Source organism: Neofelis nebulosa, chromosome 8 (assembly GCF_028018385.1).
Source record: "Neofelis nebulosa isolate mNeoNeb1 chromosome 8, mNeoNeb1.pri, whole genome shotgun sequence".
NCBI classification, from domain to species: Eukaryota; Metazoa; Chordata; class Mammalia; order Carnivora; family Felidae; genus Neofelis; species Neofelis nebulosa.
This window is the reverse complement of record NC_080789.1, coordinates 8,724,497-8,748,064: the sequence shown is the minus strand read 5'-3', so window position 1 is coordinate 8,748,064 and position 23,568 is coordinate 8,724,497. Positions and strand designations below refer to the sequence as shown.

The 23,568-nt window shown below is 41.8% G+C and overlaps 1 protein-coding gene and 1 long non-coding RNA gene across 17 annotated transcripts in view; both read left to right on the top strand.

The window, feature by feature from the left end:
* The window catches only part of TNRC6B (trinucleotide repeat containing adaptor 6B), a 257,779-nt gene that overhangs the window by 109,131 nt on the left and 125,080 nt on the right, over positions 1-23,568 (top strand). Inside the window, exon 1 of one of the 16 annotated variants that reach the window (XM_058682108.1) lies at positions 4,231-6,455. The exons of the other annotated variants lie outside the window; for them this stretch is intronic. Within the exon in view, the coding sequence (XP_058538091.1) occupies positions 6,451-6,455 (5 nt within the window). The 5' untranslated portion in view covers positions 4,231-6,450. Of the gene's footprint in view, positions 1-4,230; positions 6,456-23,568 lie in introns of those variants that run through there. 16 annotated transcript variants of the gene reach the window in all.
* Positions 13,478-22,656, top strand: LOC131483748 (uncharacterized). The gene is made up of 2 exons (XR_009247888.1): positions 13,478-18,612; positions 18,856-22,656. It is a non-coding gene; the product is annotated as an uncharacterized LOC131483748 (long non-coding RNA).

Sequence of the window (23,568 nt, the reverse complement as noted above, 5' to 3'; positions counted from 1 at the left end):
ATGGCACTTACCATGCTATATTTTAATTATGGATTTACCTGCCTCTGTCCTTCAGGGTGTTAGCAACCATTCTTTTTATCCCTCAGGGCCTGGCTGTAGCACAGTATGTAATACATAGTGGATGCTTTAAAAAAGGAGAGGGGAGGGGCGCCTGGGTGGCTCAGTTGTTTGAGTGTCCAACTTCAGTTCGGGTCATCATCTCGCTGTTCCCTAGTTTGAGCCCCACATGGGACTCTGTGCTGACAGCTTGGGGACTGGAGCCTGTTTCAGATTCTGTGTGTGTCTCTCTCTCCCTCTCCCTCTCTCTCTCTCTGTCTCTCTGCCCCTCCCCCACTCTGTCCTTCTTTCTCAAGGGTAAATATTAAAAAAAAAAAAAAAAGAAAAAAAGGTTCTTGACTGCATGAATGAATGATGGGTCCAGAATTTGGAGTCTTATTCTTGAAAGAGTTGATTGGCCTTACTGGATTTCATGGTCACAAATTTCATTCTTAACAACAACCATTTATCTTATGCAATTACTTGTACCTTTTAAATATAGTGTATACTTTTCTCCACCTCTCCTACCTCAGCTGGTCCCTTCTTGGTCCTCTATACTATATTCTCTATATACAAGCCGGGATGAGTTTTCTAAACATAAATCTGATTCTCTCTCTCCTAAAGTGATGGTGGAACCTTGAAATGCATACTTAGGGAGGTTTTGGAGACTTTGCCCCTCTTTGTAGGAAACCTATTAAAAGGCACCCACATTCCATATTAAACATGTGGTTTTATTTATTTTTGCTATCACATGTTTCAGAATATTGATAATTTTGTTTCTGAAATTCTTTGGCTACAAATAACTGACTTAATTTATAATTACCTAAGATTTTTTAATAGCTAACATTTTTAGAAATTTTTGCAAAGTGAGAATTATTTTCAAATGTAATGAAAATGTTATAAATCCTAAATTTAACAGTGAATGAAAATCCTGTGTTTTTATGTTTTTGAGGACATTTAAGCATTTATTAATTTTTATGATTATAGTTTTCTTTTTGTGTCTTTGACTTATAAATATATTTTTTCAGGTCCTAACCATTTGCCTAGGCCCCTGAGAAGCTGGTAGGTGGAGAATGAGTCATGGATAAAATTGTGCAGTTCAGCCTCCTGTTTTAAGATTCTTCTGTGGCTTTGGAGTGCCTGGGTTGCTCAATGGTTAAGCACCCAACTTTGGCTCAGGTCATGATCTCACGGTCTGTGAGTTCAAGCCCCAAGTCTGGCTCTTTGCTGACAGCTCAGAGCCTGGAGCCTGCTTCGGATTCTGTGTGTCCCTCTCTCTCTGCACCTCCCTTGCTGTCTCTCTCTCTCAAAAATAAATAAGCATTAAAATTCTTCTGTGGCTTTCCACTATTCCTCTTTTTTTTATTTTTTTATTTTTTTATTTTTTTATTTTTAACATTTTATTTATTTTTGAGACAGAGAGAGACAGAGCATGAACGGGGGAGGGGCAGAGAGAGAGGGAGACACAGAATCGGAAGCAGTCTCCAGGCTCCGAGCCATCAGCCCAGAGCCTGTTGCGGGGCTCGAACTCACGGACCACGAGATCGTGACCCGAGCTGAAATCGGAGGCTTAACCGACTGAGCCACCCAGGTGCCCCATCTTTTTTTTTTTTTTTTTTTTTAATGCTTTTTTATTTTTGAGAGCACATGAGTGGGGTAGGGGCAAGAGAGAGAGAGACAGAAGATCTGAAGTGGGCTCTGTGCTGACAGCAAGGAGCCCGATGTGGGGCTGGAACTCATGAACTGTGAGGTTCAACCTGAGCCAAAGTCGGACGCTCAACTGACTGAGCCACCCAGATACCCCAACTTTCCACAATTCTTAAAATACTGTGGCCCGAAAGACTCAGTATGATCTAGCCCTTCCTACCTCCCCAAGTTTATCTTACACCTCTCTCCCCTGCTCACCTTTCCTAGCCTCCTGGTCATCCCTCTTGTTCTTTTAAAAACTCAAGGGGTGGGGCACCTGAGTGGTTCAGTCAGTTGAGTGTCCCACTCTTGGTTTCTGTCCCATTCTTGGTTTCAGCTCAGGTTATAATATCACAGTTTCATGGGTTTGAGCCCCGAGTCTGGCTCTGTGCTGCCAGCGGAAAGCCTGCTTGGGATTCTCTCTCTCTCTGTCTCTCTGTCTCTCTCTCGCTCTCTCTCTCTCTCTGCCCCTCCCCTCCCCACACTGCCTCTGTCTCTCTCAAAATAAATAAACTTAAATTTTTTTTTTTTTTTAAACTCAAAGGCTTGCTTTTCAACTGAGCTTAAATGTGCTGCCTGAGATAAGCCTTCCCTAATCACCTTATCTAAAGTGAGCCTCCTTCAGGCATTCTGTATCCCATCAAACTCTGGATTTCCTTATCAGTGATATCCTTCTCCCATAAGGATGTTGGCTCCACATACACAAGAACCTTTCTAGTTTGCCTTACTGACTCAACTAGCACATAGAAAGCATTCAGCATGTACTTGTTGAACACATGAAGTTATTTATGTTAATAGATTTTATAATTTAACCATCCTTGCATTGTTGGTATAAATTTTACATGATCATAATGAACTATTCTCTTAAAACTGCTCAATTCTATTTGTTGATACTTTACTTAGGATTTTTATATTTGTCTCCACAAGTGAAGATTGGTCTGTAGTTTTATTTTTCATATCATCTCAGTCCAGATGGATATTAAGAATAGGTTAGCCATATAGAAGAAATGAGGAAGCTTTCTCTTTTGTCTCCATAAATTTGGAAATAGTAGGAATGACATAGAAATTATCTGATAGAAGTTTGGTAGAATTTGCCCAGAAAACTGTTTGTGTCTGATGTAGTTTTACTGGCTACTTCTTTGAATATTTTACAGATTTCTGCTGTGGGTTTTTATTGTTGTTTTCATAACTGTTTTTGAGTTGATTTTAGTAATTTCTGTTTTTCTTGACTGTCATACGTTTTATTTTATCTTCAAGTTTATTGATGTCAAGTTATGTGTAATTCTCTCACAATTTAAAAACTATTCCCCAAATCTGTAATTATAATATCTTCTTTCTGAGCCCTAATGTTAATTTATGACCTCTCTCTTTTTCTAAATTTGATCAGATTTTCTAAAGGATTACCTACCTATATATTTTAAAACAAAAAAGGTGTTTGTTTTCTTGATTCAGTCTACCCTTTTTTGACGATTGCTTTATGTTTATGCTTTTGCCATTGTTAATTTATTTTTGGTTTGTTACTTGTTTTCTAGATTGTTCAGTTAAAAGTTCAGTTCATTATTTTTTAATCTTGTTTCCTAAGAAAAATACTTTAGTACCGGGGTGCCTGGGTGGCTCAGTTGGTTAAGCATCTGACTCTTGATTTTGGCTCAAGTCATGATCTCAGTTTGTGAGTTCAAGCCCTGCGTTGGGGCTCTGCTGTGACAGTGTGGACCCTGCTTGGGATTCTCTCTCTCTGCCCCTCCCCCATGTGCGTGTGTGCTTTCTCTCTCAATACAAATAAATTAATTAATTAATTAAAAGTGGTTTTTTTTTGTTTTTTTTGTTTTTTTTTAGTATATAGTTACCAAAGGTGCCAACTTTGAAAGAGAACACCCATTTGAGTATATAAGTTCTGGTATATTTGTTTAAAAAAAATAATCTTTTTTATTACTTTGTATACTCATCTTGTAATAATATAATTTAAAAACACTGTTTTATGGTTAATATAAAAAAAGTACAATAAATATATCACAGAGTCCAAAATGTCTGGAAATACAATGAAAATAACATTTTTTAAATGTCTATTTATTTTTGAGAGCACACAGACGCGCGTGCAAGTAGGGGAGAGGCAGAGAGAGAGAGGGACAAAGGATCCAGAGTGGGCCCCAGGCAGACGGCAGAAAGCCCAACTTATAGCTTGAACCCGGGAACCACCAGATCAAGACCTGGGCTAAATTCGGATGCCTGACCGACTGAGCTACTACCCACGTGCCCCTGAAAATAACGTATTTATTTCAGTTGTTGCTTCAGTGAGCAAGTGGACTAATTGCTTTAAGGTTAGAGGTATCTCACAAAACAAAGCTGTCTGGAGGTTGAAGAAAACCTATCGATCGTATTATTTGAAAATAGAACTAATATTTGTTTCTAAATGTGTTTGTATTTTCTGGCTTTTTATGTAGCTCGCTTAACACAAGGTAACATATATATATATAATATTTTGTATTGGGGATTGGAGACTTAACAAAATTATAAAGACATTAAACAAGGGAGCATCACAAATGAAAACAAGGCAGCTATATGCTCTCCATGCATTTTAACATATTGAGCATGCTCCACGTAAGTAAGCTTTCCGTAACTCAGCTGGAAGGCATTGGAAGGATAAAAATAGACTAAATATTCAAAATTTCCATCCAAGGAGTTTCCTGCTTTTGCCTACATCTCAATTGTCTGTCTGGGTCCTGGCTCTTGCTCTACTTGGGGCTGCGCTAAGACAGTGGAAGCATTTACACCATAAATACTCAAGCTGCCACATCGTTGAGGCGTTGGCCTCCGCCTGCCCTAAAACAGCCCCTTTCCTGTTCTTCCATCGGAGTGGAAAAATCAAGGGAGGGAGGGAGGCTGTACAGGATGATAAACATGTGAGATTTAGGAAGGGTTCATAGGTTCCTTTTCGAGGAATGCCAGGCTTACAGAATCCATGGGTTCTCTGCTGGATGGCACATCAGATTACCCTTGGTCAGCCGCGTTCATTTGGGAGACTCACACTGTGGAATCCCACCTTTATTGGTTTATAGAGATAGATGGAGTCTGACAGGGTTTTGCCTGCTTTCTATCATTTATTTCCTAAGCCGTCCAACTCCTTAGAATAAATAGATGGAGGTGAGTTTCTGGAAACCATGTGACTTCCGTTCTTTATAGTTGGATGGCAGATTTCCTGCTGCCCAGCACTTCTGAATGGAAGTCCAAGTAATTCCTTCATTCGTTTATTCACCTACTATGTGGGGCCTCACACAGCAATGGAGGAAGATGTGGTATTTGCCCTTATACACACTGGGGGAGATCAACCATAAGCAAATTCTCACGCAAATAATAAATCGCAGTTATGAGCAATGCTGTGAAGAAGGAATAAAGGACGTTACTGGAGTGTTGAACAGGAAAACCTGGTCTTGCCTGGAAGGGTCAAGAAAGCCTTCCTGGAGTCATGGATTACTTTTGAGATGGCAAGGATAAGATGAACAGAACTGCTAAAAGAAAGAAGCCAAGTGCAGAGTTTTAGAGTTGAAAGGAACTGAAGATACCATCTAGTGATGTCCAGTCTTTACAGTCCCCGAATGAGAAAAGGCTCCGGAGGTAAAGGGATTTGCCTAACGAAACCTGCGCAGCCTGTTAGCCCCAGAGCTAGACACACAAACCCTGCGTGGATTTCTTCGGTGGGTGGGTGTAACAAGATGTATATAGCAAGGAGAAGGGACTTGGGGATTGGGGAAAGCAGGTAGGTGTTTAATTTCGTGCTTACTGCTGTCAGCTGCAGAGCCGTTTCCTCAGGTGGGAGAGGGGATTAAAGAAGGCTGGAATCTGCCAGATCCTGGAGGAAGTCAGCTTGGTAGCCGCAGCATAGTTTTTATTGGGGGGGGGGGGAGGGGAAGTGTCAGATACACATGCACCAAAAACGATAAATGTGGGAAACCAACCCCTGTTCTGCTTCTGTCTAGCTGTGTGATTTGAGATAAGTCACTTAACTTCTCTGAATTGCCAGTCTCCGTTTCTACTTTGGTGTTTCCTTTTGGTCTTCTCCTGTGCATTTTAGGAGCTTGCCGGAGATCAGTTGTGCCCTATATTTCACCTTAATCTTTAAAAACTAGTCTCTTGTTTGGCTGAAGTATTGTTTAAGCCCCCTTTTAAAGAGCAGTTTGCCAGCCCATGCTTGCCCAAACAGCCGAAGAACTGTAGCAAGCAAGTCAACCTCCAGGATCTGCAAGAATCGCTCGCAACTGAGCATTGGTTATTTCTATAAACCAATAAAGGTTTTTCTATTTTGTTCATCTGTTACCCTTATGCTGTTGCCACTTTCACATTCAGTGCGTGTAGGCGGAGAGCAGGAGATAACAGCATTTCACAAATGAAAGTGAGTGGAAAAGGTCTGCTTTCCCTTTAAGGCAGTTCCATTCCCCAGCTCCCTCCCCTTTCCTGATTGACAGACCTACCCGAAGTCACATGATCCGCCTCTATTTGAAGGTCACAAAAAGCTGCTTCCTTTAGAGACAGAGGGGGAGAGAGAGAGCAAGAGGGAGAGTGAGTGAGAGAGTTAGTTCAAGCCAAAATGGCCGACAGAGTCTCTGCTGGTTTCTGAATATTTAAAATACAAAAAAACAGATAGACAAAAAGAAATCATTTTTTGGACCTTTTTTCATTTCCATTTCTACCTTGTATGCCTCAATTTGCTGGATTTAAGCACTGCTGCACTTTATGAGGTTGGTAAATATTTTCAATTTTTTTAAACCAATTGATTTATATGGATCTTGTCTAACCGTTTTCACTAGTGCTGTTGCAAATGGACATTTGTCTAGCATGGAGACTGGCTTCAGACATTTCGTGAATCTGTGTAAATCAGACCCGTGATGTACTTTTGGTTCGGCATTTTAGAAATGGAAAAGCCTTGGTAGAATATTAAATTTTGAAGTGATTTAATTGCACTTTTAATTTATATACAGATTTTCATCATCATTTCTGTGTTGCAAATCAATGAAACTACGAATAACTGGAAATTTGATATTTAGAAAGAGGTTTTTAAAAAACACAGACCTCTCCCTGCCCCCTTAAATCTGCTGCAAAAATTTGCATAAATATAAATGGGTTTGCATTCTTTCGGCTGCTAAGGCCGACAAAGGATCTGGGAGGGCAAGCACAACCATGGAAAGCCTTTTTTTTTTTTTTTTTTTTTCTTTAAAGCTAGGCCATCCTTCCTAGAGAGATGTAAAACCTAAAATAAGACCTGATACATTTTAAACATCAGGCTGGGGGCGAGTGAACACCAGGAGGTTTGGGGTTTGTAGATTCCCCTGCTTGAAAACCTCCCAAGCAATGTGTGGGTCACCCGTCTCTTCTCGGCGCGCGCTCATTTACACCGGGTCTCTGTGTGTGTTCTCAAATGTGCAGCCAGATGCGCTTTTATTTTGATCGTGGTTCGAACCAAGTGGTAGGACTATCTTGTAAACATGGTGTTTTAAAGATCTAAACAGCTATTCACCCCACCAGGAATGAATTCTTTATCAGTTTCTCCCTGTAGATTGGCCTTCTCCATTTCTCACGGGTTACAAATTTTTGTTTCATTTTGTACAGATGAACTGGGCTTTTCGGCACAAATTCAGCATCTGTGTGTGTGGTTGCCTGTTTGGGCCGTGTATCCATTGTCGAAGTGGACGTTTAGGGTCACGTAAATAGGTAGCTGTATGGATGTGGGTGTTCATTACCCCCGAAACTGTGCGGTGCCCTGAAGTTAAATTCCATTACTTCCAATACAGGATTCTAGAAAGCCTGGGAGCAGGGAGGAAAGAAAGCTGAAAACTTGCTTTCTCAGAGCCACCTCCCCCTATCATTGTAAGAGTGTGATGTAATGCTTCTCTCTCGTCTGGTGGGCTGAAAGGGTCGTAGTTTGTGATGTGGCGGGGAAATTGCCCCCACCCCCGAGTAAATCACCCCACCCCCTCAGCACATCCCTGGCTCTGAGAGGCCTTGTTTTCTTTTCTTTTTTCTTTTTTTTCCTAATTTGTATCCTCCTGATTTATGCGTGGCATACTGGCATGAGAAAGAGACGGTTCTTCTAAATCTGTTACAAAGTATAGTTTAGAAAGGTATTTAAAATATGCAAATGCCTGGAATTGTCATATCCCCATCATTAAATACGTAGACTTGGATTAAAGCTAATTAAGCATAAATGGAATAATTTTGATCAGAAGGGAGCAGTGTTGTTGTTTCCTTTTTAATTAATCTAATTATAAGATGCTTGCTGGGCCTGCAAGTGTTAAAAAAAAAATGGAAGAAATGCTGGCCCGTTTTGAAAATTTGACAGTCTGGAAGAGGGTGTATAGTGCTTTCAAAAGCTTTATTCAGTGTTCAAATGGATTGGCCCCTTGTGCTGAAAATGGCCTGTTTCTTTGGGGCAATTGTGTGTAGATGAAGGGACTTTCACGCTAATTTAACAAAAAGACTCTGCATTTGAATACATAAAGATAATTAAAGTTCTCTGTCTCTAAAGAGCAAGTATTTTTATTATTTTTCTAAAATTAATGTTGTTATATTAGTAGTGGGAATCAGTAGAGATATGACAGTTTAAAACCACTGTACGTTTTTTGGTAATATAAGTTCAGCTTTTGTGTAAAAGAGATTGGAAACATTACATTAAAGAGGTAGTCTGCAACAAATTTGTCTCTTTAAAAATTTTCTTACAGCTTGAATTTAAAGGAAAAGACCTAGAAATTACCATAGTGATAGGGAGTGTTGCTGTGTGGTGGGCCGAAGGAAAATTAGAGCTCTCATCATTGTTGGGTTTTTTTCTGAAAATGAAAGCACTTACTTGGGGCTTCACTCCTTAGATGATCGATTTCACACCCATTTCCTAAGTTGGCCTTACAGAAGAGAAAAACCTAAGCTTTCCATGTTTTGTCATTAGCTTGTTTCCGTGGCCCGTGTAAACATGTGAATAGCAGGTTAATTCAGTTTGTGGAGCCGAGGAACCAAAAAAAGCAGGGTACCTACTCTCTCAGGCAAGGAGGATGATAGAATGAACACGGACATAATGCCATCTGAGTGTCTGAAATGTTTTTAGAAATACTTCTCTCTCCTAGACAGGTTGGAAAGTGGGATAAATAAGACCTCGTTTCACGTATGTTAAGCGTTAGGGCTCTGGTGAGTTTCAGAAGCCCAGCTGCCATTTTGGATCTAAGTTCCTGCAGGGCCCAAAGTATGGTAATTCAGAAGCACATAAAAATGAGTATCAAGTGTGCTGATGGATAGTAGTTAATTTGTGCCTTTTGTTGAAGTTTTTGTTTTCTGTCGATAGCGTGAAATGGAGCTTTAAAAACTTTAGAGATGTGGCTGATGTTATGAAGAGCAGAAACCAGGGATATCAGAACTTGCATGTTACGGTTTTTAAAAATGAGATGGCGTGTGCAGAGGAAGTTTCTTATCGGAGAAAATGAATATGATTCTTACTTAAGATGCCCCCTTCCCCAATCCATTTTTCCTTACACTGGGTCTACTTGTGATCCTATAGTAATGTCATTATTCACAGCTGCTCTGCCTCAGAAAGAAATGTCACAAAATCATTATTAAGATTTTACCGAAACATCACAAAAATGGATAGTGCTTATCTATCAGAAGTGGTGTCTTATTTTTCAACTGTTTCTCAGTCCTACCGTCTGGGTGCCAGAAAGGAAGCACCAGCATCTTTGGTATTTAGTGTAAGTTCAACTCTTGTACAGCTTTGAATGGCCGCTTGTCCTTCTCCATCACCACTAGGACCATCCTTTAAAAATAAACTTCTAAACATTGAAGCAAGTCTCCCAAGGCTTTTCCAGTTCTTCACCTCTACAAGAGACACTGCAAGAGTGATGTGGAGTCAGGAGGCCTTCAGCTTCCACAGAGCAGGCCCAGCAGATAACAGTAGTAGGAGGTGGGCCTCACTCTACCCATCTGCCCCATGACTGAAACGTTTTGGAGAAATTTAAATTAAAAAAAAAATTTTTTTTAATGTTTACTTATTTTTGACAGAGAGAGAGAGAGAGACAGAGCATGAGCGGGGGAGGGTCAGAGAGAGAGGAGACACAATCTGAAACAGGCTCCAGGCTCTGAGCTGTCAACACAGAACCCGACACAGAGCTCGACACAGACCGCGAGATCATGACCTGAGCTGAAGTCGGACGCTCAACCGACTGAGCCACCCAGGCGCCCCTAAATTTTTTTTCAATGTTTATTTATTTTTGAGAGACAGAGTGCGAGTGGGGGAGGAGCAGGGAGGGAGGGAGACAGAATTTGAAGCAGGCTCCAGGTTCTCAGCTGTCAGAGCAGAGCCCGACGCGGGGCTCGAACTCACGGACCACGAGATCGTGACCTGAGCTGAAGTCAGACTAAGTCACCCAGGTGCCCCTGGAGAAATTTTAATTTTTGTAACTTAGTGTACTCATTGTTCTTCTGCAGTTTATTTTTATTTTGTTTTAATGTTTATTTTTTTTTTGAGAGAGAGAGAACCTGTGTGCAACCGTGTGGGGGAGGGGCAGAGAGAGAAGGAGACAGGATCCAGAGGGGGCTCTGCGTGCCAGCCCGATGTGGGGGTTGAACTCAGGAACTGAGATCATGACCTGAGCCTAAGTCGATGCTTAATCAACTGAGCCACCCAGGCGCCCCTCGTGTGCAGTTTAAACTGGACAAAGCCCTGAGGCGATACAGATGAATGTGCTTTGTTCTACCCTCAAGAAGTACCAATCTAGCAAGGAAGATTCTCCGATAAAGAGGCCATCACAACTTGGTGCTAAGTGTGCAGTAGTTATAACAAGTACCTGCTATGGAAGTGTCCTGAGTACCTGCGTTGGGAGAGCCCTTCTTTAAAGAAGCCCCTTATTTTTAGTCATCATTTGGATATTAGATTTTCGTTAAGTGTAACGTGATTTAAAGACGGGGTTTCTGACCATCTTTGGTTGCAGAGGGGGCAGCACACGCTAATTGTTTCCTAGTACAGTATGGCTCATCAGTTTATACAAATTACCTTCTCTTACCCTCTTGTGGTTAAGACTGGTGGTGGAGTGGGCTGGGGTGAATTGAAGCCACTTGGCCTGAAAAGGGATTTAACCCATGTCAGTGACATTTGAGCATTTTCTTTTCTTCCTTCGTATGTTCATTCAGCAATCATTTATTATGCCCCGGTGTGTGTTGGGTGCTGTTGTAGGTGCGGGGGGACCTAAGAATTTGGTCGGCCATCTCCCTGAACAGCCACTCGGTTCGTGTGGAAATACTCAGCATCTGGTGACTATCTAACCGATTGCTTTGGGTTAGGACTAGGACAGCACTGTAGTTCATGTCACCTCGTAGTCTCTTTGCTGAGAATCAGGAAACGAATGGTAATTTTTGCTTCTCGTTAGTTCCAGAGACTTCCATTGAAGGTTTGTCAAGATAGTCACTTTATACATGTTTGTTAGTCATGCAAAAGTGTCTCCTCAAAATTATTTTTTAAATGATCCCTGAGAACCTTGCAAGTTAAGTTGCCTCCCTGGTTACTCTATCACATCCGTCAGTTGAACCATTTTAATATCCCTTAATTGTGTCACTCAATGAAATTACATTATTTGTGTATGATGGTGCATCACTCCCCACAAAGCCTTCCGCTTTCATGAGAGCAGATTTTGTTTTGCTTGTTGCTCAGTCCCCGGCATCTAGAACTGGGCTAAGCAGGACTGAGTGTTCGATAAAATGTATTTGAGCTACACTTGAGTCTAAGGTCACTAGGACCAGCTACGTGACCATAAGCCCCTGTTTCTTCGTGAGTAAAATGGGGATAAGATGCTGTTGTGAACCATAAAGGAAATGTTGTATGTAAGAGCTGGCACCTGGTCTCATTGCTTAGTAAGTATTTCCTTCCCCTGAGCTCTACCCCCCCTTTGTTAAATAAACCAGAAAGACTTTTACGGCCCCACAGATGCCTCCATTCTCTCTCATGCCTTGCAGGATCATGAAATGTGTGCACTGATTGCACTGAGCTTCAGCCTGGATAAGGATGGGAGTAGCGCTGAGCCTTTTCTTTTTATTAAAGTCCCTACCTACATTCCTAGGGTCTGATGTCGTCTCTTCATGCTCTCCAGTTTCCTGCAGGCTCTGCCTCTGATGTATCCACATTTACTTGGCTGCTTTTCTTACATTCTGTGTTTTGCATCAAAAGGTTCTCAACAGTTTCAGATGAGTTGGTCCCAAATTTACAAGACAAGGGAGAAGATAAAATACAGTGTTTTTTCCTTCATTGTGATTATTCTGAGCCTACAGATATAAATTCCATATATTTAACTAAGCTATTAATGGTTTTGATTCAAAAGACAGATAAAATAAAAACTTAGGCCAATTGCCCTTATACAATGCTGTCAAATAAACATAGATGTCATAGAAATGGCTTTTTCATTGATTTTGGCATTTTTTTTTAAACCCAGAAAATTATTATGTTTGCTCACTCATTCAACAAGTAATTATTCAGTATCTAGTATATGCTGGAGAGAAGTAGTGTGAAGATTTTTTTCCAGGTACCATTGCTGAAGTTAGAAAGAATATAAATGCAAGGAGGCTGGCCAGTGTGCAGCATGTTGGGCGATTACAAGAGAGGGACACCCAACCCAAATAGAAGGACTGGATGTGCAAAGGCCCTGAGGCAAGAGAGGACACTGGTGTACTCGGAGAATACTTGGACATGGTTGGAGTGTGACATACGTAAGGAAAGAGATGATCTGAAAATAAGAAGTGAAGCTGTAAAGGTAAACACTGGCCCGATGCAGAAGGTCTGTAAACCATCTTTGGAAGTCTTTATCTAAACAGCAATTAAAGGGTCTCCAGCAGGAATGTTACCTGTTCAGACTGGATTTTTGAAGGATGACTGTGGTTGCACTGTAGAAAATGGCTGGAGAGATGAGTTTAAGACTAGATAGTATTAAGGCATCCCAGGTAATGGTGGCCTGAACTCACAGCAGAGTTGGGAAGAAGGGGGTAAATCCAGAGATATTTAGGAAGAAGATTTCAGATGGCCTGAACACATTTTCTGAGTATGAGAAGATGAGGGTTGGGGAAATTTAAGATGATGCCTCTGCCTCTGGCCTGGGCTACTAATGGGATGGTGGTATCATTTGCCGAGTGGGGGGTCCATTTAGATGGGAGACAGGTGTGGGGTTGAGATAATGAGTTTAGTTTTAGAGTTATTGAATTTTGAGACATCCAAATGAAAGTCTGAAACAATTAGATATTTGTCTGGAGACAAAGATTTGAGAATCATCAGTAGTCCGAGTCCTCCAACATTTTCCTTTTTAAGTTGATTTCTTTGGTAAGATGTCCAAAGATGGCAACGAGCAGTGCAAGATGCTGTTGGATCTGTTAAGGGGACACTATTTTATAAAGAAGATAAGACCACATACTCCTATTACCATAATGGTTGCCATTAAAAATGCCAAAGGAATTTGAGGGAAGAGAAAGACTAATTTTAGTCGGGTTGATCATTAAACACTTTATGAGGACTGTGTAACTGAGCTGAGCCTTAAAGGTTGGCCAGAACTGGGGGCGCCTGGGTGGCTCAGTCGGTTAAGCATCCGACTTCAGCTCAGGTCATGATCTCACCATTCTTGAGTTCAAGCCCCGTGTCGGGCTCTGTGCTGATAGCTCAGCTTGGAGCCTGTTTCAGATTCTGTGTCTCCCTGTCTGTCTCTGTTCCTCCCCAATCTTGCGTTCTCTCTCTCTCTCTCTCCCCAAAACAAAAAAAAAAAAGGTTGTTCAGAATTGTATAGAGAGCAGAGCAGTCTAGCGGGAGGATTGACGGGAGCCCAGAGGTGTACAGGGGAGATGAGACGCCTGCTCATAGTTTGGATTGCTAGTAGTTGGATGGCAGATAGAGGGGACTTGTTGAAAATATGATAGAAACATGATCAAAGTGGTTTTTGAGAATGCTAAATGGCAGTGGGGCAGGGGCAGAGGCCGGGGGTGGCGGGGCCAGCGGGGGCGGTGCGTGATCTAGAGTCCGGCAGGCCAGTTGTGGCGAAATGGGACTGTTAACAAAGGGTCTTCGAGGGGCACCTGGGTGGCTCATTCAGTTAAGCACCAGACTCTTGGTTTCGGCTCAGGTCATGATCTACCGGTTCGTGGGTTCAAGCCCCACATCAGGCTCTGTGCTGACAGTGCAGAGCCTGTTTGGGATTCATTTTCTCTCTCTCTCTCTCTCTCTCTCTCTCTCTCTCCCTCTCTCTCTCTCTCTCTCTCTCAAAATAAACTATAAAAAAAAAAAAAGTGTCTGCCATAAGACTGTGGTGGTGAGGCTAGAAGAGGGACCAGGGACTCTGGGTTTTCAAGGTGAATGTTGGGAACCTTATACAGGAGTGAAGATGTAATCCAGGTCAGACATCCTGAGTTAAGTTGGTGTGACTTCCAGAGGCAGCTGTTTAGCAGGCAGCTGGCAGTGCGAAGCTGAAGCTTGAGAAAGAGGTCAGAGGTGGAGATCAAGAATTGGAAGTCATCCACACAGACATGACAGTTGAAGCTGAGAGACTGGATGAGCTCACCATGAAAGTACAGAGAATGGAAAAGAGAACTGAGAATAGGTCCTTGGGGACAGGAAGAGAAACAGGACCTGGGAAAGGATTGAAAGGCAGGTGATTGTGTAGGATGGTTCGTAATAGTCGCTGAAGAGAAGGGAAGGACTTCTCAATCTCAGATGTGGTCATCCAGAAGAACAGGATGTGGTTACTGCAGTGTTCCCAAACCTAGTGTTGGGAGGTGTTACAGTGGGAAAAGTTTGGGAATCATTAGGTTACTCCAGCACCATCCAGTAGAAATGGAATGGGAGAGGCGCCTGGCTGGCTCAGTTGGTGGAGCATGCATGTGGCTCGTGATCTCAGGGTTGTGAGTTCGAGCCCCATGTTGGGTATAGAGATTGCTTAAATAAATAAACTTAAACTTAAAAAAAAAAAAAAGAAGAAATGGAATGTGAGCCATGTGTTTACATTTTCCAGGAGTCACATTAAAAAAGTAAAAGAAATAAGTGAAATTACTTTTAATAATGTATACTTTAACCCAGTATGTGCAGAATATTAGCAGTTTGATGTGAAATCAGTTTTTAAATACTTAAATATTTAAATACTTAAAATTAGATGTTTGACATTCTTTTTGAAATCTGGTGTGTATTTTATACTCACAACACATTTCAGTTTGAATATGAAATTTTCACTAGAAATACTTGATCTGTATTGACATTTCACAAAATTTACAGTTGAAAAAGTGTATCCACATACCCAAGTTTTTCCAAACATAACAAAAGTTTTCCAGTAATGGAAATGAGTACCAACTTTAAATTTTAAATTAATTGAACTAAAATACAGTTGAAATTTCAGTTGCTAAGTGGCACCAGCCTCTTTACAGGTGCATACTGGCCATGCGTGACTACCGTATTGGACAGCACAGGGTTGTTCAAAGTAAATGGGTTCCCTTACAGCTAATACGCGTTTTGAAAATAGCCAGGGCATCACAAAGCATTTCACAGGACTGGTGTTTCTTAGAACACATGTTGGACTCCGCTAATGGAATTTTTAGAATTGGAAGGGTCAGATCCTAAACTTTGAATGTGAGGAGATGAACTTTTTACTTTTATGCAAGTGCACAGATTCCAAAAAAATTTTTTTTAAGTTTATTTATTTATTTTGAGAGGGAGAGTGGGGGAGGGAATTCCAAGCAGGCTCCACGCTATCAGCACAGAGCCTGACGCGGGGCTCGATTTCACAAACTTTGAGATCATGACCTGAGCCGAATTCAAGAGTCAGGTGCTTAACCAACTGAGCTACCCAGGCACCCCCAGATTCCAAAATTTAAAACAGGAATTTAAAAAATTGTTTTGGCTAAGGTCAGCAGGATGGTACCTTGGTAGAAGTTCTTTAACATACCAATTTGTGTCATATTTCAGAATTGCTAGGTGCAGAGGCTTACATTTACAAGCAGATATAGCTGGAGATACGGGAGCACTCCTGCCCCCTGTTTGACCTGGTTGAATTTGAAGTCTGTGAGTTGGTGGTGGTTCCAGACAGGGAGGTACGAAATTAAGATTTGAGTGTTCTTAGAAACTTTCAGTCAATGGTCCCAGCCATCTAGCGTAGGTGGAGGTGTTTGAGGGTGGACAAGGAGTGCCAAAGGGCTAATTATTTTGTGTGCGTATCTCACTTCTGTTTGGCGTTGTGCAGGCTGTTTGGCCTTAGACTGTTTTGTATTTCTTGCCATCCTGAGCTAGTATAATATTTATTTACTAAATAAGAGTGGTTTGTACAAAGCAGGTTCAAAGATTTTTATTTAATCATGTCATTGATTTAGGTTGCTTTGTAGTTACTAATTAGACCTTTTAAGTAACAACCAGTAAAGATAGAAATTCTCGTGAACTGTAGTTGGAACCAAAGCTTGTCCACACTGGAGAGTAAGCAGTGGTTTTTGGTTGCGCACCGTTTTATTTCAGCAGACATAGGGGAGCGAGCTTTTCTGTGAAGTGCCCTGTAAGGGTTTGAGACGTCAGCTATTCCGTGAGGTCCCATGTTTTGTTTTGTTTTTAATCAGTATGGAAATTAATCCTTTACTTTTCTGTTTTCCTTTAGAAGCGCATTTTGGTTATCCATGTCTGCCTTTGTAAAAGCCAGACTGAATAGTGGTGGGCTTAAAGTAATGCCCTTTAATGCTGTCGTGAGGACAGAGACGTAGCAGGAGACCCCGCTCCCTCCTTCCCAGGAGCCCAGAGCCCCGTCTTTTACCTCTTGGTGCCATTATTTCTTTTGCTCCTTTGCTTACAGAAAATAATTGCTATTCTTTTTATGCCAAGAAGTTCCTATTAAAAGTCGAAGTTAGATAGATAATTGGGTAGCTTGGAACAGTGGCTTTCAAACTTTTTGATTGGCTCTACAGTAAGAAATGCAATTTACTTGGAGGCCCTGTACATATGTGGATGTATGCGCTGAAGCAGAAGTATTTACTTTCTGGCACTATGTGTAATGTGTTCTGATACATTCTTCTGAAGTCTGTTTTGTTAAAAACAAACAAACAACAAGCCCCCAAACCAAAAAAGCTGATCCTGACTCACTAAATTGATTTAATGATCCACTGAGGGTTGTGTTGCTGAGGTTCGAAGACGTTTTAGGGAAGTTCCACCCCTGGAACACCATATTCCAGGATCTGATCCCCAGTTTTGTTGGTCTTGAGAATCAAATGTATCAGTCCAGTCAGTTATCATACCATCCACATTCATAAGCGATTTTTTAAATATTAATTTGTTATTTCAGTGTGTGGGAGATGGATATTTTTGATGACCAGGATGTTGTCCTCCCTGTGCAGAGCATCCCATTCAGATCAAAAAGGAATTGACCAAACCATACTGAAGAATGGTTTTCCTCTAGATTTTAGAGAAACTTAAGTAGAAAGCATCCTTTTACCAGATTATGTATTCTCTTGGAAAAACCCCACAGAAAACACTGCCAAATTCGACTTGGAGGAGGGGGTGCTTCCCTGCCCCCTCTGAGCCAGGTTTCATAAAGCTGTATGTCTGCTATTAACACATTCTGTTTTCACACACATTGTAATACATTTGATGAGTTCAGCATTTCCCCCTGTTTGTTGGGGCAACTAATAGGCTTGCCTGGAAAAAAAAAATTCCTTTCCGGATTCAAACTGAATGAAACTGGTCTTTGGTCACTACTGGACTTAGAGTCTTTAAGATGCTAATGTGCATTGGGAATCTTAAGTGATGTATATATATAAAATCGTAAAGTACCAGGTTTGTTTTTTTCAGGCACAGTTTGGGGAAATGCATCTTTAGCTTTCTGTTTTGGTTATTGCTTTCTAGAACTACATCCTAGTCACACAAGCTAGATTTGGCCCAAGTCCCTTCAGACACTCTCACATGGTGGTTCCCAGACTTGGGTTCCAGGGAAACTGTAACATTGTAAAAGCAGTATTGGGATCCAACATGAGTTACCAGTTTTAAATTTGCCAGGTAAAGGCATTTTTTAAAAACTCCTCACTTATTACCATAATTTCAAAGAAAGAAAACATTTTAACAAACAGAATGGAAGGTCTCAGAATAAGAGACATCTCATTAAGTTGAACATAGCTTTATGAAAACCATTACATAGGCAATATAGATCAGCACAGGTACTAAAGTTCAGCGTTTGGGAACCACATCCTAATTATAGACCATCTCTTAGCATGTATTACAATTAACTGTGTACTTCCTGGTTTTTATTAGCCTCACTCATAGGAATAAACCTTACTTCAAGTTCTGGAACTACCTTCCTTCGTTCTTATTTACTGGCTACAGTGGTGATGATTTCATTGACTCATACTTTTTAAAAAAAATTACTTTGTTCCCTCTGCATATACTGTAAGCAAGTAACCATTCTACTTTAATGTAAGAAAAAAAGAAAAAACAAACCAATTCCATTAGGTGCTGAGCAGTTGTGGAATCTAGAGTAATCAAAACCTGTAGCAAAGTGTATCTGATTTAATGAAATATATAGTCATGGTGATTATGTAAAAGTGGCAGGTGGATCACAGAACTAAATAATGCTACTTATGGGGGCACCGGGGTGACTCAGTCAGTTGAGCGTTGGACTCTTGATTTCGGCTCATGTCACGGTCTCACAGTTCGTGGGATTGGGTCCCATGTTGGGCTTCATGCTGACAGCGCAGAGCCTGCTTAAGATTCCTATTCCCTCTCCCTCTCCCTCTCTCCCTCCCTCCCTCTCTCTCTCTCTCTCTCTCTCACTCATTCTCTCTCAAAATAAATAAAGAAACTTAAAAAAAATACTAGTTATGTACGTTTTTGCTAGCCTGTATTGGCTCTTTATGAGTAATGAATAATAGCCATGGCAGGTTTTATAAAATTATGTACATTTTTTTTTTTAATTTTTTTTTTCCAACGTTTTTTATTTATTTTTGGGACAGAGAGAGACAGAGCATGAACGGGGGAGGGGCAGAGAGAGAGGGAGACACAGAATCGGAAACAGGCTCCAGGCTCCGAGCCATCAGCCCAGAGCCTGACGCGGGGCTCGAACTCACGGACCGCGAGATCGTGACCTGGCTGAAGTCGGACGCTTAACCGACTGCGCCACCCAGGCGCCCCAAAATTATGTACATTTTTATGTCTGCCATCCCACCTGCACACTTTAAATGACCAAGACCTTAAATCTGGCAGCCCCACATCAAGTGTTCCCTTTGTCTTTCTTCTGCCAGAGAAAGTGCTTCTTAGATGCACTTTACTCTGTAATCAAGGAGGGCATGGCCAGCAGCTCCCTGACCTGCCTGGCAGTGATAATGCTATCAGCTGGTTGTGGGCGTGGCAGCCCCAGCAAGGCCTTCGCCTCTTCAGCCTGGAGGCGGCCTGGGCCGGGATAAGGGTAGCAGTGGAGGGTGTTTGGGAGCAGTAACATGTAGGGTAGACTTGAGTTTGAGCAGGATATTCTTCAGGTTCCCTGTACTTGGAAGAGTTTATTATCTAAGTGTTTGTGTATCAGACGCTGTATAGTGCTGGGAATACACAGATAAAAAAGACCTAACTTATCTTTGGGACTCAACCAGTGAGGCTGCCTGTAATAAAGATAAAAGCATGATGCCAAGGACCCCTAGAGGATGGGAAGAGAGGCCTAGGGCACTGGGGAAGTCTCCACCAAAGAGGGAACTTTTGAGCTGTGTCTTAAAGGGAATTAGGAACTGCTTGGTGATAGGGATAGTGGGTAAATCAGGGGTGCCATAAGTGTAGTGGTTAAGAACTTGGGTCCTGCAGTCCAGATAGCTGTGTGGTTAGATCTGCCCAGTGTTGGGCAAGTATTATCTGTATGCCTGCGCTTTCTCACTGGTAAAATGAGGAATAACAATAATAGCACCTACCTCAAGGAAAGGTCACGGGGATTAAATGGGAAGACATTTAATGTCTTAGCATATTGCTTGAGGTCAGTGTTAGCTTCTGTTTTCATTAGTTTTATTGTTAGCATTTCAGACAGAGGAAAGAACATACACAAAGGCAAGGACTTAGGGGCACGTGGGTGGCTCGATCAGTTAAGCATTCGACTTTGATCTCTGATCTCAGGCTCAGGTCATGATCTCGGGGTTTGAGCCCCACCTCAGGCTCTGTGATGACAGCTGGGAGCCTGCTTGGGATTCTCTCTCTGCCCCTCCCCTGCTGTTTCTCTCTTTCTCTCTCTCTCTCTCTCTCTCTCTCTTTCTCTCTTTCTCTCAAAATAAATAAAGCTTAAAAAAAAAAGACAAGGAGTTAGGAACTGGGCGAGTGTGGGAGATGGTGATATATTAGCAGAACTAAGGGCAGGCTGTCTGGGCAAAAGTGGAAGTGTTGGTTGGCCTTTGACTATTCTAAGAAATTGGGATTTCATCTTATAGAAGGCAGTTAAAAAAATCAACTTGCTTCACTTGATCTGCATGTCGAGGATCTGATGGAGGGGGAGAGATTGTGGCCAAAGTAAGAGGAGTGCTCACCACAGTACATGTAGTTAACCATCTGTCACCATACAGCTTTATTAGAATGCTATCGACTATATTCTGCATGCTGTGCATTACATTCCCATGACTGACTGACTTTATAACTGGAAATTAAGGCAGTGACAGTAAAGATGGGAAGACCAGATTTGGGGGACATTTCTAGAAGTGTAATCCATTGGATATGATGCAAAAACGAGTTGTGTGTAAGCCCCCGGCTGGGTGAACGAGTGATGCCAGGAGTTGGCATGGACGTTTCAGTGGGTAGAGGAGGGGTTTTGGGTATGTACTAGGGTGAGGGTGGGACCTGAGAGGCTGTGGTTTTGCTTTGGACATATTTTAGGTGTTTGCTGGGCAGGTGGAAATAAGGGTCTGGAGCTCAACAGAGAAGTTTCCCAGATGTCAATTTACATATAGAGATGGTCATTAGGCCATGAGAGTGACAGTGCTCCCTCAGCAAACGGCCAGAGGAGTGGGATGAAAACAGGAAAAAGGGTGGTGCAGAAGAAACCCAGACAGGAAAGAGTTTAGGGAAGTGAAGGATAGTCATCAGGGGGTCAGTTGAGATAAACCCTGAGTTTGAGTAGTTAGATTGGCCTGGAGTTGCTCAGTGCGTCAGGTTCAGGGCTCCATTGAGCCCAGCAGCCCCAGCAGCCCCAGCACATTGTCATTCTGTTTGCCCCTGATGTCACATTGGGAAGTCTCCCCATGGGTTTGGCGATCTTCTTCGGTCAATACAATGAGCAGCTGTGGGTCAGGCACTAGTTGTACTCACCTCTGTAACCCTAGTACCTGACATACAGTGAGTCTGCAGAGGACTTTTTTTACTTTTAATTAAAATATAATTGACATACAAGGTTGCATTAGTTCTGGGCATACAAGGTAGTGATTTGACAATTCCATACATTATGCCGTGCTGTACATGACATCCCCATGACTTATGTACTTTACAACTGGAAGTTTGTACCTCTTAGTCCCCTTCACCTATTTCCTATTTTACCATTCCCCTAACGCCCACCACTCTGGCAAGCACCAGTTTGCTGTATTGATGATTCTGGTTGGTTTGTTTTGTGTTTTAGATTCCACATATGAGTAACATTCTGTAGACTTGGGTATTTGTATTTCTCTGTCTTATTTCATTTAGCATAATACCCTCTAGGTCCATCCAGGTCATAAATGATAAGATCTCTCTCTCTCTCTTTTTTTTTTTTTTAAAGTAATCTCTGTACCCAACATGAGGCTCAAACTTATAACCCTGAGATCAAGAGTTGCACACTCTACCAACTGAGCCAGCCAAGTGCCCCAAGATTCATTTTTTTTTTTTATAGCTGAGTAATATTCTACTTTGTATAAATACTATGTGTTCTTTATCCATTCATCTGTCCATGGACATTTAGGTTGCTTCCATATCTTGGTTATTATAAATAATGCAGTAAACATAGGGATGCATATGTATGTTTTCAAATTAGTGTTTTTTGTTTTCTTTGGGTTAAATACCCAGTAGTGAAATTACTGGATTGTAGAGTATTTCTATTTTTAATTTTTTGAGGAACCCCCATACCGTTTTCCACAGTGGTTGCACCAGTTTACATTCCCAGCAGTGTCCCCAGGGTTCCCTTTTCTCCACATCCTTGCCAACACTTGTTATTACTTGTTTTTTGATACTATCCTTTCTGACTAATATAAGGTGAAAACTTGTGGTTTTGATTTGCATCTCCCTGACGATGAGTGATGTTGAGCATTTTTTCATGTGTCTGTTGGCCATCTGAATATCTTCTTTGGAGAAATGTCTATTCAGGTCCTTTGCCCATTTTTAGTCAGATTATTTGTTTTTTTTTTTGCTTTTCCAGAGCATTTGCTGAATGAACACATGAATCAAGGATGACTTGGGTTAACTCAACAAATACATATTGAGTGCCTTATTTATGTGTTTGTTTTAAGAGCTATGCTAATCTCTAGGGATAAAACAGTGAACAAAATAGATAAAAAGCCCTATCCTTGTAGGGCTTACATTCTAAAGCATGAATCAGAAGGCTAAGGGAAAGCAGCAAGTAGAGAGAGAACGATTGAAAGTATAGGATGAGCTCTGTATCCTCACCATCCATGGACTGAGCTTGGTACTCAGTAGGCATTTGATACGGTTAGTTGACTTGAACACGGGAGGGAGGGTCCGGGAAGAGAACTGGGTGTGGGAAGAGATTTGCTGTATGTGACAGGTTAGCCTTGGAGAGGGAAGAGTAAATTTGGAAATAGAAAGATTTGAGGGAGTTCCCCTGAGAGGCATTCACCTCTGAATGGGAGTCACTCCTCTCTATAAAATAGAAGATGAAGTCTGAGCAGAAAAGGGAGCCTAATGAGCAATAAAATACTTGGAACAGTCTTCCCACCCCCACCTCCAAAGAAAAGGAAGAAAACCACCGAAAGAAACATCTACCAGCTCTCAGGGCTTAGCTGAGAGAGAAGAGCCTTCTTCATTTGTGATTGCAGTGATCTTTGGCCTTGCCGGCATTTTCCAGCAAGTCAAGGTGAAGAACACAGTTGGTGAGGGTTCGTCTGAGGCTGAGTGAGAACTAGCCTAGATAGGTAGCGTGAGATAACCGGAGGTGAAGTCTTCAGGAGGAATGCTGGCAAATGTTTGAGAGTTCAGGCTGAGTTGGGAGTAAGATAAAACTAGTGTGTGGCAAATGACTTGCAAGAATAGGGAAAGAGAGGGTCTGGGTTGGAGGAGGTGAGAACTTCTGTGTTAGAAAGGAAAGAGGGGCTCTTGGCTGGCTCAGTCCGTGGAGCACACAGCTCTTGGTCTCGGAGTTGTAAGCTTGAGCCCTATGTTGGGTATAGAGATTATGTTAAAAAAATAACAATAACAGAAAGATAAAATTACTTGCCTTGTGTTTCCCGTAAGGAATGCCGGGCACACTGTTCTTAAGTGCTTTACATGTGTTAATTCGTGAGTCTTCATGAAGACTTTTCAAGCTAAGCGCAGACAGGTTGAGTGTCTCGTCCAAGGTTACACAGGTAGGAAGTGGCCCAGGCAGCCTGCTGGCGCACTCTGTCCTACTGCCTGAGCAGGAGCCCAAGGCTCCTGCAATAGCTTCCTGAAGTTGCTGTGCCACCCCTTCCTTCGAGGAGAAATAGGTGGCATGGAAGGGTGCTGTGGACTGTTGCCTCCCTTTTTAAGAATAAGTATGTGTCTTTTAGGCAACAGTATATTTTATGTAGAGCTCTGTTTTTTCCACCTGCCTTCCTCATGCCCCAACATCCTTCAATAGGAAACAAAGACTATTTCACAGTTAGAGAAGACTTTACAGTTCCTAGTTTGACCAACAGGACTGTGTTCTC